This window comes from Camelina sativa, chromosome 6 (genome assembly GCF_000633955.1).
Source record: "Camelina sativa cultivar DH55 chromosome 6, Cs, whole genome shotgun sequence".
In the NCBI taxonomy this organism is placed as follows: Eukaryota; Viridiplantae; Streptophyta; class Magnoliopsida; order Brassicales; family Brassicaceae; genus Camelina; species Camelina sativa.
The window spans coordinates 4830766-4850558 of NC_025690.1; the positions used below are offsets into that span (position 1 = coordinate 4830766).

Sequence of the window (19793 nt, forward strand, 5' to 3'; positions counted from 1 at the left end):
TCTAACTTTCCCCTTAGAGAGACTCCTCTTTGTCTCCAACTAGGGTTTCCTCTCTGAAAACAACAAAAAGAATCCCAAAAATTGCAAATCCTCTTGAGAATTTTTCATTCCCCTTCTAATAATTAATACCCAAGAGAGAAACAAAGAAGATCAAACGTTTTCAAGAAGATATCAGGGATAGAAATTTTCTCGTTGCTCCATTCAAAGGTAAGACCAAGACTCTTCTTTCATTCTACGCAGCCAATTCATAAACATTAACAATATAGATATATGTATATACACTTTTACTTCTACGTTGGTTGGTTATATAAACTTAGAGAGTTTGGATCTTCAACTTCCAAGTTATTATATGGTCGCAACCTTAATTTACGTTATAATATTAACATGGATATAGATTTTGTGACTTCTTAGCTTATATATAGTGAAGGTAGCATACTGACACAGACGCTTAAAGATTTAATAAAGCTATATATGTAACTCGGTCATAGATTCGAGATTTTAAGGCTATATATATATACTTGTTGAATATATGTGGAGAACTCAGAGTCAGAGAGACAGAGAGTGCTGTGAGGATAAAATCAGGAAATCTGCTAAACTAAATGCCAAGAACAAAAATGTATGGTCAATAGTATTTTATTTCTATCTTCGCGTTTAACGAAAATTTTTATTGAAAGATTTTTTTCCGACTTTCAATTGGTTTTTTTTACTAAATTTGATGGCACATAAAAACGCTATGTTGTTTGAAAAAATTTAACATTTGAAATGAATGTATATGTACATATACCACCTTCTTAAGATTCTTATGCAAAATTTAACATTTGAAATGAATGTCAAATTCCTAATGAACAAATTGTTTTCTTGTCTTATGCCAAACCATTTTGACTTACCTTCAATTCACATCTAATATAGCAACATCCATTTTCTTCACATACTTTTAGAGAATGAATGGACGTTTATTTTCTTATGTGTAATTTTGCTAAACAATCAGTTATATAACGTCTCATGATTAATCTTATTGTGTGTTAGATTCACCAAACTTAGATTTCACATATATTGTGCATACACATGTATAGTATGTTAAGTATTGATTACGGATTAGTCTCAGTGTCCCAACCTTATATATATTATGTTAAGTATTAATTACAGATTAGTCTCAGTGTCTTGGACTTCTGTGTATATTTGTTTGAGATATAGTTGAGATACATATTTAAATGGTAACATCTTTCAATGCAGTACGAACACTACGAATGATGACACTTAATTAAGGATAAGAAGATAGGAACATCATACGTTCGTAACTAGTTATATTGATGATGATACTAATATTTCTATTTAATTACCATTCTTACGATATATAATGAATTTTGAGGATAAAAAGACTAAAGAACATCGTACGTCTTGTAACCAATTGTTTTGATGATGATGAGACAACTATTGCTAGTTACGAGTACAAAATAGAAAGCAAAATTTCGAAAATATAATTTTTTATAATGTGTACATAGAAGTATATGTGACATATTGTTGAAAATGTATATATTGATGTATTTACAAGGAGAAGAGACTCTAGAGAATTACAATATCAGTGTGGATCAAAGTTAATATCAATCGTATGTGATTAAATCGTTTTGTTTCATTTTTGCAACTGAAGAATCAGGGGATTATATACACATATATGTCGAACTACACAAATTCACCGTGTGCAGCATGCAAATTCCTCCGGCGTAAGTGCACATCAGATTGCGTATTCGCACCCTATTTTCCGCCGGAGGAACCGACAAAGTTTGCGAACGTCCACCGGATATTCGGGGCAAGTAATGTGAGCAAGATCCTTCAAGAAGTGGCCCCGCATCAGCGGGAAGATGCGGTGAACTCGCTGGCTTACGAGGCGGAGGCAAGGCTTAAAGATCCAGTGTATGGCTGCGTTGGGGCGATCTCGGTGCTCCAGAGACAGGTCTTGAGGTTGCAAAGGGAACTAGAGGAGACAAATGCTGATCTCATGAGGTACGCTGGTTGTCTTGGTGGTGAAACGACGTCAGCCTATGGTGGGCGCAGAGGTTGAATGGTCAACGGGGGTTGATATATTAACCATCATCACTCTTTGAGAGACTTAGCGGCGGACATGTATAAAGAGAGAGAGTGGATGGTTGATGTGATGGAAGTGATGAGGATATCTTCGTATGTATATATGTCTATATGGGGACATGCATGTATGTATGTGTAATTGTGTATGTATGTTTGCATGTATATAAATTATGAGTATGTGTAATTTAACTTGTAATTTTCTTTCATGGGAGGTCAAGAAATATTTTTTATGATGTGACTTAAGCAATAACTAGCTCTTTGTTTAATTGCTCCTATCTCTCCTTAACTTGATCTTGCTCCCGCATGTGGCCTCATTATGCTTGGCTTAATGTGCTGTCTAACTTCGACCAACCATTTCGATTAAACTAAATCTTTTCACTGTAAGCAGGATAGGAAATAAGGGTGTACGTAGACACATATTTCATCGTTAGCATTTTATAATTTACATTTAACGATTGTGATATTTATGCCAATGATGCAATATTAATATTGAATTAGTATGATATTGCAAAAGAATAAATATTCATGTCGACAATTTCTAATAGACTCATAGAAATGTAGGCTAATAATTGGTTGTTTGATTACACACACTAGTCATTGGTCAGAAACATAAAGTTGCTGATATTCAATGAGATGATTTTTATAGATTTGTCGACTTGAGAAACTGTTTAAATTATTAATTTCGATTACTAAAAACATCAAATTATTTAGGCACATGTCTTCATAGGGAATCTCTTTTTAAAGTCGATCCTTTTGTTTTTTTCTTCTTTTCTTATTATCATCACATTTGGCGGCGAACTAACAACCACATATCTATGTGGACATATACATACAAATCAAGTAATCAACTAATCTTGTCAAAAGAAAGAAAAAACAATAATCTAAATTTTCTTTTCAATAATTAAGATATATCGATAATGATTGGTAAATGTTTTTTTTTTTTAAGATTGACTATGATACCCAAATACTTTGTTAAACCAAAAGTTTTAGATACTATGTATCTAAGGATACTATATAGCTTTGAGTCTTTGGACTACACTTAAAAAGTGTTACAATCTTTTTAATCAATTCCTATTTCTGTGAATCACATTCTCGAAAACAATCAAATTTTCAAGATTATAAGCTGATTTTGTTTTCACGGATATATAAATATCATTCAAAATTATGGTTTATATATCTTTCCCAATTCCAGTTTCATTATGTTGTTATTACAATTCTCAAAGATGTAAAATTTTAAAAATCACTATAACTAACACTATGAAAAAATATAATAATATATATATATATTTAAAATGATTTAAAATTATACTAATATGCGAACGTTGTAATTTATTGTGATTTTTTTTGTTCTCATACAAAGTAAATATTTTTTTTTACTTCTTTGGTTTTGTAAAAAAAAAAGAGGCAAACGAAACTCGGACGAACTCCTCGGGTTTAGAGCGACGCAGACTACTATACTTGTTGACCATATTCTCTATATTGGTTCATGGATTCAATCAATTATAGATACATGTAGATAAAAAAATTACTCATAAAACTAGTTTCCGTGAATTTTCGTCTGATCTATGTTTGATTAATTCGAAGTGAAGTGTTCTTACACAGTATATATAATTAGTGCCTAACGATATTTTTAACAAAATTTTTTGATTGATACTTCTTTATAGCAGCAGTAATAATTGCCCTGTTCATTTTATTATCAATGAAAACAATACTATTATTAAACTTATATTGCTATATATCTCCTATCAATCATTTTCATCTTTCTAAATTATTCTATCATTTTTAATTTTTACCGTTATATGTTAAACCTTTTATTCCTGTTGCCGTTTTTTTTTCTTTTCCCGCTACTATTTTACCAATTTTTTTTCCTACTCCTCTGTTCATCATTCATCATTGCCTCATTGGTTACAACAAGACAACTACAACTCTTTCCGTTGCGCAAAGAAAGACCAGATGACACATCATGTTTATGGTTTAATACTCCTTAATCACATAAGTTGTGTTTGGAGACGGAAAACTTTAAAAGGAATCATTTGAGCTATTTTAACGCGGATCTAGTCGAATGTGTAATGGTATTATTACATACTCAATGCTTATATATGTGAATGCAATAATATAAATATACTACATACATACATGTATGTGTCTGTATTTCTTTGACTTCCATGCGTGGATTTACATGTCGACAATAAGGACACGGGGATTCAAGATTTGTTCAGACTTCAGACATGAGTCAGTTTCAGAAACAGTAACTAAAGGTACATTCATCTTTTCAAAACTCTTTTTAAATAACATTTTTATTTATTTTAATTTATACCACTATCACTATCTACTGCAGGAATATGATTGTTTTGCCATGTGATATATCATATCATATTGTACTCATCTGAAGACTTTTCCTCGGTTATTCCCTCCAATCTCCATCATTCTCCCTTAAATCTCTCTTACTTTTATTTTCTTTTATCATCCTATATATACCTAAATAATGGCCATGAGTGACATGGAGTATATTAGTTTGTGTCACTTTACTTGCGCTTCAAACCGGCAGTAATGTATTTGAATCAAAGAAGAACTAAACAACGATATATTTCAAAGTTTTTCTATATCTTATATCTTTATGCAATTGAGTAATGTAACACGGGTCACACCTTTTTCTTACAATATATCAAACTTTGCAAATTATATATTCAAGAACTTGAATTGTGGCCATATAATAATCCAGAGAATCTGTTGTACTAATGTCCCCATCCATAGAAACCTACTGTTTTGTAGTTTAAGCCATAGACTTAACTTTTTCACAGGTTGAATCTAAGTTTGAAATCAATCTCATCGACAAAAAGGGGGAAGAACACACAAAGAAAACCTAAATGGGCCAGTTTGTAGACCAAGAGAAAGTGAGTGAGAGAGAGAGGGAGAGTTTGTCCTATCGTTATCAACTAGCAGTGGAACACCACTAAACCGCCCAATAGCTTCTAATCAAAATAGAAAGGTCCAATAACAGAAACAAATGAAAAAGCCTTGTTCTATGGACGACGTCGTTTTCTCCTGTCGGAATTGATTGATTCGATTACTTTTTCTTCTTTCTTTGATTAGACGTCTGTAAGGAAAAAGGGGTGTACAACTACTAGCCAAAGCCACCACAGTGGTGTGCTCGTGTTCTAAAAGGGGTAATACATAAACATAGTTCATGACAACATAACCATCATTATTTTTTTTTAGAATTCTAGACACGTAAAAAAGTTTTAAAGCAATAACATCGATGGACGTACGTATACATCACACAACGTGAAAATTTATTTGTGATTTGTTTCATGGATACACACATAGAGTAAGTTGGCAGCAAACTATGCACTAGTGAAAGAGAAATGATCAGTTATATAGTTACAATCCGAAATTGCGTTTCCCTCACTGAAATAATCAGTCTTATCTCTAACATATGTTTCATAAAACTTCCTAAAAAGAAAAAAATATATTTCTATTTGATGAAAAGTAATTATCTTCAATAAATATTTTTCAGATCCGTATACCATTTTTCGGCTAAGCGAGAATTAATTTATTTTTGGGAATTTATTTTATTTTGTATTTGGCTAAGCGGCCACTACGTACGTACTAATTAGTCTAGGGTTTCTAAACGATTTTCTTTCGGTGAATGAAACCACCGGTGCTCAAATCAGATTAGAATTCATTAAACGCATACGACTCAAGTGGAAGGTGAGTTAACTTTGTCAACTGTTGTCCAATATACTTTGGGTGATTCATCAGCAGTTTTTTTTTTAACAACAGCTAATTAACTCAAAAAAGCCAATAGGACGGAACATTGTTCACATAGATAATCTGATGTGAGACTGAACGAACACAGCGTGCCAAATTATCTGCTTTACCATTCTCAGTGCGGAAAATTAGAGCTATGGAAAACGAGTTGAACTCCTCTTTATCCAATTGAATCTCCTCAAGATACGGTTTGAAAGCGGGCCACTCGGACGGCGAAGACACCATCTTCACCAAGTCGGAGCAGTTAGTAAGAAAAAATACATCCTGATTATCGACGTTAATCATACATCGCATTGCCCAGACAAAGGCTTCCATCTCGGCATGAAGAGGCGTATGAATGCGGCGAAGGTTGGATGCACCCATAGTAGGAGGGTCGCCCCTTGGAGACGTACAATACAACCCCCGACCAGCAAACTGGTCTGTCGCTTTCCAAGAACCATCGATAAAACAATGATAGCGCGTTACCGAGCTATCAGCCACCTGACCCCACCCACTGCCATGTCTGGCACGTGAGACAATGGGAAAAGTGTCAACCAATTCATCCTCTTGTGCCATGAACCAATCCTTAGATTCATCCTTCGCCGTACGCAAAAGCGCAAGCGGATTTGAATCCAGGTTAGAGAAGATTTTATCATTCCTAGCCTTCCAGATGTACCACAATATCCAGGAATACACCTCCGGATCAGGGACATGATGTGCTCGCCAAAATAAGAAATCCATATTGGCAAAGATGGATCCTAAAGGAAAAAGACCCGACATTGTTGGGAATGAAGATAAAGCCCAAACTTGCCTCGCCGGTGGACACTCTAAAGAGCATGATTAATGGTCTCTACCGGAGAACCGCAGAGCGCACACTCAACATCACAACTCATCCCTCGTCGTCGTAGATTCGATGTGACGACAAAACACCCTGTAATAACTTGCCATAAAAAGTGCCGTATTTTTGGAGGGCACCAGACCTTCCAGACAAAAGCCTGGAGTGGTGTGATATCCGGACCACAAGTAGTCATCCCCGATAAACCTTGGCGTAATATGTTATATTCAGACTTAACCGAATATGCACCTGATTTTGTAAAATGCCAATCCAACATATCCGGAGAATGCGGAGATCTGATAGGTATAACAACAATAATGGCAACATCTTCCGACTCAAAAGTAGTCGAAAGCAAAGCCATATTCCAGGAATTAGTAGTCCTGTCAACAAAAAAAGTTTACTCGAAGCAAAGGGTCGGGGGCCAACCCAGTGCATAGTGCTGATTTCGGAGATTAGGCAGAAATCGAGGGATCATTCCAAACTGAAATGTCCCCAGAGCCTACCCGTTTAATGAGCCTACATCCGTAGTTTCATAAGTCGAATTTATGTCTCGATAAATGTTTTGAAAAGTCAGTTCTATGTCTCAAATGATGCTGAAAAATAGATACCGCGTTGTGTTTCTTAGCCAAGTAAACTCTTTGAGCCTGAGAGTTAGATCAAGTTAAAAATTAGACTTGTGTTTCTTGGACAGCAAAATAAAAATTATACTCTTAGTATTTTGCATTGAACCATTAATACATAAGTCGTTCTACCCATTGTATGTGTTACCTTGTTTGATTCTAGGTGAAAATTTATAGTGAAAGAGGTCCAAAAAATTTAGTTCACCTAGAATCTAAAAAAATATTGAGGCGGGACTGATATTACGCCTCGTGCATGCACTTGCTCCTGAATGTAAAAGTTTCAAATAGAAGATACAACTTATAGGTGATATAAATAAAGTTAATTTCTTTAATATACTTACAAATTTGTTTTATGAATTGGTAAACTAATATGAATTTTTTTCCTACAAAATACTATTGATTGAATCATAAAAAGAAAAATGTTATCATTTAAAGATGTATGGATATATTACAAGAGAGTAAAGTGATAATGCATTTCGACGAAGATATATACGTCAACTAGAGATTCTAAATCGTACTTGGATCATGGTTCGGTCAATTAAGTCACGATGCTAATTTGATATTCATTGACTACATCATTTGTAGACATATCAAATGTACCTAACCCCTAGATAAATTGTATTTACATATTAATTTCATATATACCAATTATTTAGATTATAAACTATAATCTGTTTTTTTTTTTTTATTATTATTCTTAGGAAAAAGATGATGTCTTAACGGAAGCTAATGATCATGGTCAACATTAGTTTATCAAAATTTCTTAGCAACTAATTTTGTTTATTTTTGTTTTATGAATTTGCAAAACCTATTAGGATGATTTTTATAATTTACTTTCCAGTATATTAATTATTAATTTACGTATGTTTCTTGTTTAATTAACTATTTCATATTGAATTTATGTATTTTGCAAATAACGTTGATTATTTACATAAATTTACAAATGAAATTAAAACTATTTCTGAAATCGCTTTCTAGAAGTGACACAATTTTAAGAATCAGTTAGTAAAACTAACGTAAATTTCACATCAATTATATACAAGTGATGGTAATATTTCAAATCAGATAACTGAAATGATACAAATAAGAAATCAGTTATTGTAAATGATACAACTATTAAAAACATTTTTCAAAATTGATACTATTTTTTACAAATAACATCAATACTATTCACTTATAAATAATTGACATCAATTATTATGATGGATGCAAATCATAACATCATTTTTACAAATTGATAGAAAATGTAGTATCATTTATTGATAATTGACATTATTAATATGATACAGAAAAATACTTCGCATTTGTTGATAATAAAACGATGTTAATTATTTGCATCAACAAAGTGAGTATCATTTTTTTGAGTGATATAAAATCATTTTGTATAATTTATAGGTAATGCAAAAATACAAAATAAATGATGCAACCAACCAAAATAAATCAACAATACGTTATTGTAATATATATTAACAAATCTATGATTAAATAAAATAAATATGCGATGAGCAACAAATAAATGTGCGAGAACTAATAATGAAGTTTTCTATGAAGAACAAATAAATATGTCATAAATAGCAAATAAACATTCTGCCAAGACTAACATTTGATCGAACATATTTTATGTAATACATTTTTTAAAAAAATGTGAGAAAAGTAAACATGAATTTAAGGTTTTTGTATTTTTATTTCTTTATTTTTATTATTTTATTTATTAAAAATAAATAAAATGTCTAGGGAGACACCACACCTGTTTTTTTTAATATACCCATTAAAAAAAATTCTTTTTTTCCTAAAGATACACATTTAAAAACACCCACAAAAATAACCAATATTGTGGATGTTCTTAGTCGTATAGATTTTTTTTGTTTTTGTTTTGTTTTCAATGTATTTGTTTCCAAACTTGGATTAGATATACATGTGAAAATTTATTCTTAGCAGGTTGAATTAACCGGATATATATAGGGGCTATATCCTAAAGCTAAAAAAAACTATACAAAAAGATTAATAAAATGAGAAAGATGTTTTTGGCACACAGGTGCGCATCTGTATGCGTCGAAGGGAGAACAATTGTAAATCGAATGTTTTGTTTGTTTTTGATTAAATATGTACGGTGGAGAGAAGAAGGCAAAGAAGATCAGGTAAGGAATGAAACTTGGAAATCATGCAAAGCCACACCTCTACCTTCAACACATTCTTACGTGTCCTCTTCTCTTCACTCCAAAGCTCCTTCTACTACAAAAATTGTATTTCAATCCATTTATATATATGTTCTTTTAGACTTATCTCTTATACCCCCTTTGTGTTCTGTTACACTTTTCCCCTTAGTTCTGTTATCACTTTGCTCTTTAGTTATAGATCATATCAGTTAATATGGCGAATGTGGACCGTGATAGGCGTGGGCATGTCGACCGTACTGAAAAACGTGCTCATCTTCAGCCGTCCTACGAAGATGATGTCGGTTACGGTGGTTACGGTGGTTATGGTGCTGGTTCTGATTTTAAGAGTCGCGGCCCCTCCACTAACCAAGTATTATTTTGTGCTTCCTTTACTTTTTCATTTTTCTTTTCCTCTAAACTAATCACTCACTCAAAACTATGTAACGATTTTCTGAAAACTTAAAATAGAAAAAAAAATAAATAGTAAAGAATCATGAGCCTCGAACTAATTAGACATCATGTGATTAGTCCATATATATTATTTTCCAAGTGTTAGGATTTTTTTTATTATTATTTTTCTTTAACATATGCATGCAATAATTTCTAAAAAATAAATAAAGTTTAAAAGCAGGGTTATACGGCGTCACTTGTATGTTTAATAGATCATGGTCATGCATGCATGCATATAATAGGATCATATCTAGAGGTTTATTGGTCGTTTTTAACATTTTGAGTTTTTGACATTAGAAAAGGTCTAAATATATTTACATATATATATATATATATATATATATTTTTGAACAAAAGAAAAGGTCTAAATAAAGAACATTTATTAAATGTAAACATGCAGATCATAGCCCTTATAGCGGGGGTCCCCATCGGTGGCACACTGCTAACCCTAGCTGGGCTCACTCTAGCCGGTTCGGTGATCGGCTTGCTGGTCTCCATTCCCCTCTTCCTTCTCTTTAGTCCGGTGCTCGTCCCAGCGGCTCTCACTGTCGGGCTCGCTGTGACTGGAATCTTGGCTTCTGGGTTGTTTGGGCTGACGGGTCTGAGCTCTGTCTCGTGGGTCTTAAATTATCTCCGAGGGAGGAGTGATACAGTGCCAGAGCAATTGGACTATGCTAAGCGACGTATGGCTGATGCGGTAGGCTATGCTGGTATGAAGGGAAAAGAGATGGGCCAGTATGTGCAAGATAAGGCACATGACGCTCGTGATACTGAACTCACTACTGAGACCCATGAACCGGGTAAAGCAAGGAGGAACATAACATAAAATTTGCGTGAGTCTTTTTGGAAGGCGATAATGTAATTTTACCTTTTATGTTATATATATGTCCCAGTTTCTTTCTTCTTTTTAGAATATATATCTTGTGTACGTTCGTTTTGTCTTGTCAAAATAAAAACCCTTGTTAGTTAAATAATAAATGAAAGTAAACATGTTTTATTTTTCGAGATAACCAGAAACTTCATACTATGTTTTGTTTTTGTTTTGGGTGAGTAGTTTTCTTGCATTTTTTTTATTTAATTACCAACTAGAGAGTCAAACTGGAATCATAGTCAATCATAACCTACGAGTTCTCAACCATTAGTTAAATACAAAATTAACCATCATTGAATGAAGGAAGGACACCATTTGGATGCTAAGCCAAGAGAAGAAGATCAAATGTCTTGTTCGATCGAGGCCACCCGAAAGAACATTTTGGATGATGAGGCCATCGACACATCGATGATGATAGAACCTTTTGGAATGTAGCTCGAAAGAGAGTTAGGGCGTTCAAGTGAAAATTAGACCGCGATGGTAATGACGATTTTACTCATGCCATATTTCGTAGATATAAGCTTGCCATTCTTGAAGAAGTGCCATGCAAGTGTTCTCTTTTCAACCAAGGAAGCTGACATGATCAAACTAAGCTTTTGATGCAGCATATAATGGACTTTACGTGGATTTGGATCCATTAGATTTGTTAGCTTATTTTAATTGATAATTATTTATTTTAGAAAGGTTTAAGATTAGAATATTTAGTGTTTATATCTTTCCTTAGTTTTAGATTTGAGTTTATCATAAAGTGTGTGTTATAAAAGGGATGGAACCCTCACATGTAGAGGAATTATCGATTACGTTGTTTTAAGAGAGCTTTGCGTAAAGCCTAGAGAGAAGGACTCTCAATCCTAAGAGCTTGTGTTCAAGCCCTGCAAGGAGGACTTGCAAAACCACGTCGATATCGCTTCCGATCTCGACCCTATCCTTATTGTTTCTTCGTCAAGCTACGACGTTCTAAGAAAAATCTGTTCGTGAATCCGAGTTCTCCTGGAGACCTACCGTTCTCGTCCGTTATTAAGCTTCCGCTCTCTATCAGTTGGTATCAGATTGATCACGTTCTTGGTGGTTTGATTTCCTTCCGACGATGTTCCCGGATTTTAGGGGGATATTCCCGAGTTCCATGATGGATTTTCTAGTGATTTATTAATAGATTGGCTGGTGGATGTTAAAGAGATTTTGGAGTTTCAACGTGTTTCAGATGATCGATTTGTTTCGCTTGTGGTTAAACAATTTCGAGGACAAGCCGCATCATGGTGGCAGCAAGTGAAGACCACGCGCAAGAGAGATGGCAAAAACCCTATTAAATCTTGGGATAAACTTAAGAATAAGTTATGTGCACACTTTTTACCTCATCATTACCATAGTTTGGTGTATGATCGTTTGCAAAATTTGAAACGACAAACACGTTCCGTGATTACAATGATTTGTCTCTTATGGTGTATTCTGCAGATCTAACATATGGTGTCAAAAGCGATGATGTTTGCGACTTGGAAGACGGAGACGGTGTTGCCGATGCAAAAAGCAACAATTACCTTGTCTACGCTAATCAACTAGAAGACGAAGTCGAGAATAATTTTGATGTAAAAGAAGATAACGGTGTTGTTGACATTGAATGTGATACTGATCTTAACAACACCAACGACACTAAAGAAGATGACAACACCTTTGTCAATCAGATCGACGAACAGATATGTGAAAATTGTGATGAAGACGTTGATATGGTTACTGGTGCGGGAAACGACGATGATTGTTTCAGTAACGTGAACGATGACAACTTCTTTTCATACCATAGCGGAGATCCAATCTTAGATGTATACGGTGACAAAGTTTGTGATATTGATGGTCATTGTTTTTCAACTACGGATGGAGATCCATGTTTTGATGTCGACACAGATGAAGATGATGTCGAAGCAGAAGTGTTTCATGACAAGGTTGAAGGTTCTTGTGGAGCCCGACGTGGTGGTGTTCGACGACAGAGTTTTCCACAACGACAACACTTTAGTTCTAAGAGTTACGACCGATGATGACATCAGCAACAACATCGCCTCTTTAGATCTTATTGGTGGACCAGAACCTGTTGAAGTTTTTCGTCAATTTCGATCAACAAAAAGAGATCAAGAGGACGAAGTCATCGACGTGGGCACGTTGGACACTTGTTTTACTACATGGGAATCTGGAAAACAAGACCCACTACGAAACTCATTTGTTAAGATTGCGTCACTAATAGAAGAAGAAGACATGTGTTGGAACAGCTTTCGAGTAAGATGCTGCCAGATTTTATTGGAAAAGGGGTAGTCGGAAAAAAAATAGTCGTAGGTCACAAAGATTTTTTTTTGCTATAACTGTTAATATCATATATATGAAAAGTTTGGCTTTTACAAGAAAAACCTATGGCTTCTTATACCTTGACAAAAAGAATAAAAATAAGGAATCAAATTACAAGGAAAACACAAGCATTTCTGATCATGATAACCATAACTGCATCAGGTTGCTAAACCTCTTACGAGAGAGTCTAGCTAAGATGATGTTTCTGATGTCCCTATCTAGTTGCTTGAAGATGTGATCCGGGGTGAGTTTCTGCTGGTTATGAATGAGATTGTTCCTTTGTCTCCAGATGTTGTAGATTGAAGCTTGGGCGACGAGTTTCTGCAGAAGAGGAGAAGCCGCTGGAGAGGATGATCTGATCCATGAGAGAAGTTCTGGCCATGACGAGAGACAAGGGCACGTAGGGTCGATCCTCGCAAGGACTAGCTGCCAAATAGCTCTAGAGAAGTGGCAGGAAATAAGGAAATGCTCTCGAGATTCTATCTCTATAGAGCAAAAGGAGTAGTGTGGTGATTGTGAGACACCCCAAGATGCTAGACGTTGTGACCTCTGAACCATACGACATCATGCCAATTTGTTATCTCTTTTCTTGGACTAAGGACATCCTAAGTGGCAGCGGAGGGAAAAACTTTAAAAAGCTTCTCTTTCACTACCCAAGAGTACTCATCTTGACTAGCAGACAACGAAGGGATCAGTTGAGTAGTCAGGTGCATATGGAGTTGGAGAGCAGACTCAGACCTGGGCGAAGCAAGTTTCCAGCCTGCAGAATTGCAGGTATCGCTTATCTTTGCGCTGATAGGGACTTGAAGTTGAGACAGCCCAAAAGGACCTATAAAGATAATTAAGGGTCCAAAAGGGGTCCAAGAGTCTAGCCAAAAACTAGCTGTGCGACCATCACCCACAGTGACCTTGATAGACTTAGTTGCAAGTGGCCGCACTCGGAGAATTGATCTCCACAGCCAAGAGTCCGATGACGCTTCCTTCACCTCCCAGAAACTGGTTCTCTTTATATTATGAAATTTTTGCCACTTTGACCAAAAAGAAACCGAGTCCGAGAATAATAGCCAAATGAACCTGAGGCAGAGGGTGGTATTCCAATTGGTGAATCTTCTCAAACCTAGACCCCCTTCTTTCTTGGGGAGACACACTGTTTCCCAAGCAACCTTTGCGCCCGTACTGCCATCAATCCTTCCAGACCAGAGGAATCTAGAGCAAAGAGACTCAATCATTTTGATACAACCTTTTGGGAGGATAAAGACTGAGATCCAGAAGTTGATGGTGCCAGAAATTACAGAGGCAATCAATTGGCATCTCCCTGCATAGGATAAGGTCTTCACTGCCCAGCCCTTGAATCTGCAGGTAATTTGGTCCAAAAGAGGCTGATACTCAGATATTTTCAGCTTACGATGCATAAGTGGAAGTCCCAGGTACCAGATTGGAAGAAAAGCCACTGGACAACCATGTCTCAAAATCGCTGAGGCCTGGTCATGATCTAAACCCGCATGAAACAACTAAGTTTTCTCTCTACTCGTATGCAGACCCGACTAAGAAGCGAAATCATCAAGGGCTTCATTTATACCATAGAGAGAGGCTTCAGAACCATCAAAAAACATCATAATATCATCAGCGAACATCAAGTGAGAAAGAGCCAAACCTGATGTTCTTGGATGATAGCTGATATATCCTTGCTCAAATCGAGAATGAAGAAGCCTCGAGAAAACCTCCATACCCAGCACAAACAGGTATGGAGAAATCAGGTCGCCCTGACGAAGACCCTTGGCACTGTTGAAAAACCCACTCGAGTTGCCATTCAAGCAAACCGTGAAGGAGGGAGTTGATATGCATTCCTTGATCCATCCAACAAACCTCTCTGGTACTCCAATGGCTCTTAAAGCCAAAAGAATGAAAGACCAGTTCACTGAATCAAAAGCCTTTTTGATGTCCACTTTGAGCATAGCTCTCTCTGTAATGTTTTTTCGATTGTAACCTTGGACTGTCTCTGTCGCAAGAAAGACATTTTCTGCAAGTAATTTTCCCGGCATAAAAGCAGTCTGCGAAGGCGAGATCACACTTGGAAGGAAGTTTTGAAGACGCACTGCTAACAGTTTAGAGATTACCTTGTAAACGGTATTTAAGCACGATATTGGTCGAAATTCGGAGACCTTTGACGCATTAGGAGTCTTTGGAATCAGAACAAGAGAAGTGGAGTTCCACTGTTTGAGTAGTCTCCCAGAACGAAAGAATTCCAACACTGCATCTGTCACTTTGGGACCAATGAAACTCCAGCATCCTGTGAAGGATTCTGCAGAGTATCCATCAGGTCCACAAGTTTTATTTGGCAGCAGTGAGAAAAAAGCCTCCTTTACATCCTCCTTGGTGAACAAAGCTTCTAGGGAGGTCTTCTGGGATTGGGAGGCTCTAAAAGGTAGCAGCAGCTCCATATCACTTTGGATTAGATCAATAGAAGATTCGCCACTCCCAAACAGATTTTCGAAGTAGGTGACACAATGATCCCTAATGCCTTGTTGGGTGTCTATCCTTGCTCCGTTTGTGTCCACCAAGAAATGAATGTGATTCTTTCCCTTTCTTGTAGACGCCATCCTATGGAAGAAAGCAGAACTACAGTCCCCTTCTCTGAACCAAGATATACTCGTTCTTTGTCTGGAAAAAGCCTCCTCTGCTCTTACTAGAATTCTCTACTTTTCCTCCGCCTCCAATTCCAAAGTCGCATTTACAGGTGAGGGATCTGCCATGTTTTGGTTTTGTAACCCTAGTAAATGATCATGAGCTTCAGACACTCTCCGTTCTATGCCTGAGTAATTTTCCTTGCTGAAGCTCTGAATAGGGCTTTTTAGCTGCTTCAACTTCTTGGAGACTTGCAACATTGTTGAACCCGTCACATTTACAGAGAACCAATGCTCCATCACTAAAGGGAGAAAGTTTGGGTTCTGGAGAAGAAGGTTGTAGAATTGGAACGGCCTTCTCACCTTTAAACTGCCAGTATCCAATGTAACTCCGCAAGAAGCATGATCCGAGAAATCAGGTTCTCCGAACATTGCAAAAGAAGTTGGATAAAGCCTATACCAATGAGAGTTTACCAGGATTCTATCCAGCTTCTTGGCTACTGGTCTTGTCTTCGACTTATTCCACCAAGTGAACGTGTTCCCCCTGTATGTAAGTTCAAACAGGTCTGCATAAATCAAACAATCCCTGAGAACTCTTGTCCTTCTATCAACATTAAGCGTGGCAGGGTGAGAATGCTCCTCTGGATTTAGGACTTGATTAAAATCCCCCAAGACAATCCAAGACTTACTTTCCATAAAATGAGAACTAGCGAAAGTTTCCATTTCTTCCCACAACTCCTTCCTAGTTCCTTCTTCGTTTGAGGCATAGACAATTGACACAATAATCATCTCATTTGCCTCCGGTAACAGGACCTCACAAACTACCATTTGTAGGGACTTTGATGTTCATATATTTTACCATGTTTTCCCTTAGTTTATTCACATCTTTTGCATCTTTTGCTAGCCATTTTCACCATTATTGTGTAGCTTTAGGACTAATCATGCATTAGAGTTTAGTTGCATTGCATTTGCATCTTTTCATGCATAAACAGGTGATTTTGGAGCTTAAGGAGCATGGAAACAATCCTGAGGAGAAGTGAAGCAATCTTGAAGGGAAAGCAAGAGAGTTAAGGCTGAAGAACCAAGGTCCAGAGTCCAACTCGACCAAGCACTCGACCGAGTGGGTAGATGGACTCGACCGAGTGGAGTGTGCACGAGAGAAGCCAGCTCGACCATGGACTCGACCGAGCACTGGTCGAGTTGACCGAGCCGTTGACTACTTTGACTTTTTCTATTTTTAGGGCTTCCACCTCCTCACCTATATAAGGCCTTGTACCTGCAGCCACCAAAGTGTGCAACTTTTTAGATATTCCCTAAACCTAGTTTTTACCTTTTTTAGTTTTATTCCTTTTGCATTTTTATTTTTAAGATCTTGTACTTCCTTAAAAAAGAAGACTAGATTCTTATATTTTGTTGGTTCTATAACTTTCAAGATATTGAGAATTTGAGTTTCATCCTTTCATCAATATTGAAGATCTTTGTTTAATCTTTCTAATAATGCAAGTTTCAATATTTTCTGGGTTTTTGACTTTGATCACCATGTATTGTTGTGAGTAGTTTCCTTAGGATCTTGAGGATGGGTTAGGATGGATTGATCTTGTGGTTTGTGTGACTTGGTCAAGCTTGATTGTTGTAGATCTCTTCTAGGGTAGATGATCTTAATGCTGATTCTATATCTGAGAGGGTAGAGTCTGATTTCAAGCTTCTTAGCATCACACCAATGTTTAGGAAGCATAGATAAGGCTAGATCTAGAGCTTACCATTAGGCTTGCTAAGAGATTAGAGGTCTTGTTTGGTTTGAGATGTATTGCTTAATGCCTGCTTGTGTAGATTCTTTACTGTGTGAGAACAAGTCTAGAATTGCATAGGTTTGATTGTTTCTTGACCATGAGAGTGGGAGAAACTTGTCTTAGATTAATATGTCTAGAGGTTAGCTCAAAGTTTGCTTGAGATTTGTTGACCAAGTTAGATAACCACAATGATTAGTCCATCCCATGAATCCATCCTCAGGACCTTCTTTGTTTATTGAAATCTTAGTCTTAATCCTGTTGCTTGCTTGTTGTTTGATTGGATTTAGCATTACTCTGTTTTTATTGCATTGCTCTGTTTCTGCGTCTAGTCTAGCTCGACCACCCACTCGACCTACACTCGGTCGAGTGCTGCTCGAGTTCATCCCCAGAACTCTGTGTCTATGATTTGTGTTTGTCTTGTTTCATTCCTGTTTCATTCCAGTTGCATACATTTAGTTTTCAGTTCATTAATTATCTTGCATTAGTTCATTAGTAGTAGTCTCTGTTTCTGTTCTTGCTTTATCACTGTTTCAATCATTCAGTTTCATTTGCATCTAGTTGTTAGTTCTTGTAGTTTATTTTCTGCATTTTACATTTTCTTCCTAGGATTGTTAGTGACAAACAATCTTTACATTTGTCTTAACTTAGATTCATATGCATATCTTAATTGTTCACAAACACTCATTTAGGATTGATACCTCTTGTACTGCAATAGCATAAGGGGAATTGAAACACCCATCCATCATTCCATTCATATCTCACCATTGCATACATCATCATTCACACCACAATATAAATCTTGTTTCAATTTGGCGCCGTTGCCCATTTGAGTGTGTTTTTGTGACATTTAGGATCCATATTAGTCTAAGATTAAGTTCTTTTATACGCTTGTGAGGTTGCTGTACTCGAATCTTCTGTTTCTGGGTTGAAGTTCCATTTCAGGTACCACTCGACCAGTCACTCGACCACCACTCGACCGAGTCGTGATCGAGCACCTGCTCGAGCCAGAAGCCGGATCTCTATAACCATCATTTTCCAGTCGACTTGACCTCCTACTTGAGCCTGTGCTCAGTCGCTTGCCTAGCAAAAATCGTTTGTGTCTGTTAATGCACACAAGGTCTAAAGGAAAGGACAATCTTCTTAGGCCTATTGACAACATCAACAACAAGACCAAGAGTTTAGGAGCTAAGCAAAGGAGAGTTGTTCAGCAACAACAAGAGGTTATAGTAGCTATGGATCAACAGGATCAGGTTCAGAGACCAAGGAACATTGGTGCTGGAGATGCACCCAACACTCACAACCAAAGAGCTGGCATTGTGCCACCAACTGTTGCCAACAACAACTTTGAGATCAAGAGTGGATTGATCTCAATGATTCAGGCCAATAAATTCCATGGATTGCCTATGGAGGATCCACTAGATCATCTTGATGAGTTTGACAGAATCTGTGGTCTTACCAAGATCAATGGAGTAAGTGAAGATGGTTTCAAGCTGAGGTTGTTCCCTTTCTCACTTGGGGACAAGGCTCATTTATGGGAAAAGACTCTCCCTACTGGTGCAATCACTACTTGGGATGCATGCAAGAAGGCTTTCTTGGCCAAGTTTTTCTCCAATGCTAGGACAGCAAGACTAAGGAATGAGATCTCTGGATTTGCTCAAAGGAGTAATGAAAGCTTTTGTGAAGCTTGGGAGAGATTCAAGGGATACCAAACTCAATGTCCTCATCATGGTTTCAGTGTGGAGTCTTTGTTGAGCACATTGTATAGAGGAGTGCTTCCCAAGTTCAGAATGCTTCTTGATACAGCCTCCAATGGAAACTTCCTCAACAAGAATGTGGAAGAAGGCTGGGAGTTAGTAGAGAACCTTGCACAGTCTGATGGGAACTACAATGAGGACTATGACAGAACCATAAGGTCATCATCAACTGATCAAGAAGACAAGTACAAGAAGGATCTGAAAATGGTGAATGAAAAGCTTGATAGGATCTTGCTAAGTCAGCAAAAGTCTATTCACTTTGTTAGTGAAGAGGAGCCTCCAGCTCAAGAGGGAGAGAATGAGTTTACTGAGTTATGCTATATGCAAAACCAAGGAGGTTTCAAGGGTTATAACCAAGGAGGGTTTAGGAACAATAATCTGTCCTATAGGAGCACAAATGTGGCCAACCCACAAGATCAAGTCTACCCTCCTCAACAGCCTCAACAGCACCAAAACTTTTTCCCTTACAACAGCAACAGGTGTTCCAGCCCCAGTTGTGTCCCCCACCAAGGTTTCAGACTAACCAAGGCCAG

The 19793-nt window shown here is 36.8% G+C and overlaps 2 protein-coding genes across 2 annotated transcripts; both read left to right on the forward strand.

Moving 5' to 3' along the window:
• On the forward strand, positions 126–2350 carry LOC104698702 (LOB domain-containing protein 25-like; the record flags this gene model as incomplete). The annotated part of the gene is made up of 2 exons (XM_010414111.2): positions 126–194; positions 1649–2350. Coding segments are annotated over 2 exons (480 nt in total), but the record flags the coding sequence as incomplete, so codon positions are not given.
• LOC104790420 (oleosin 20.3 kDa-like) lies at positions 9534–10893 on the forward strand. The gene is made up of 2 exons (XM_010516175.2): positions 9534–9813; positions 10294–10893. Exons 1-2 carry the CDS (start codon positions 9658–9660, stop codon positions 10717–10719), a joined length of 582 nt encoding a protein of 193 aa, XP_010514477.1. The 5' UTR covers positions 9534–9657; the 3' UTR covers positions 10720–10893.

Bases quoted from the DNA above. Each gene is read 5' to 3' on its own strand.
- LOC104790420 (XM_010516175.2), top strand. From the start codon at position 9,658: ATGGCGAATGTGGACCGTGATAGGCGTGGGCATGTCGACCGTACTGAA. The intron at 9,814-10,293 runs GTATTATTTTGT...GTAAACATGCAG, and splicing joins GCGGCCCCTCCACTAACCAA to ATCATAGCCCTTATAGCGGG.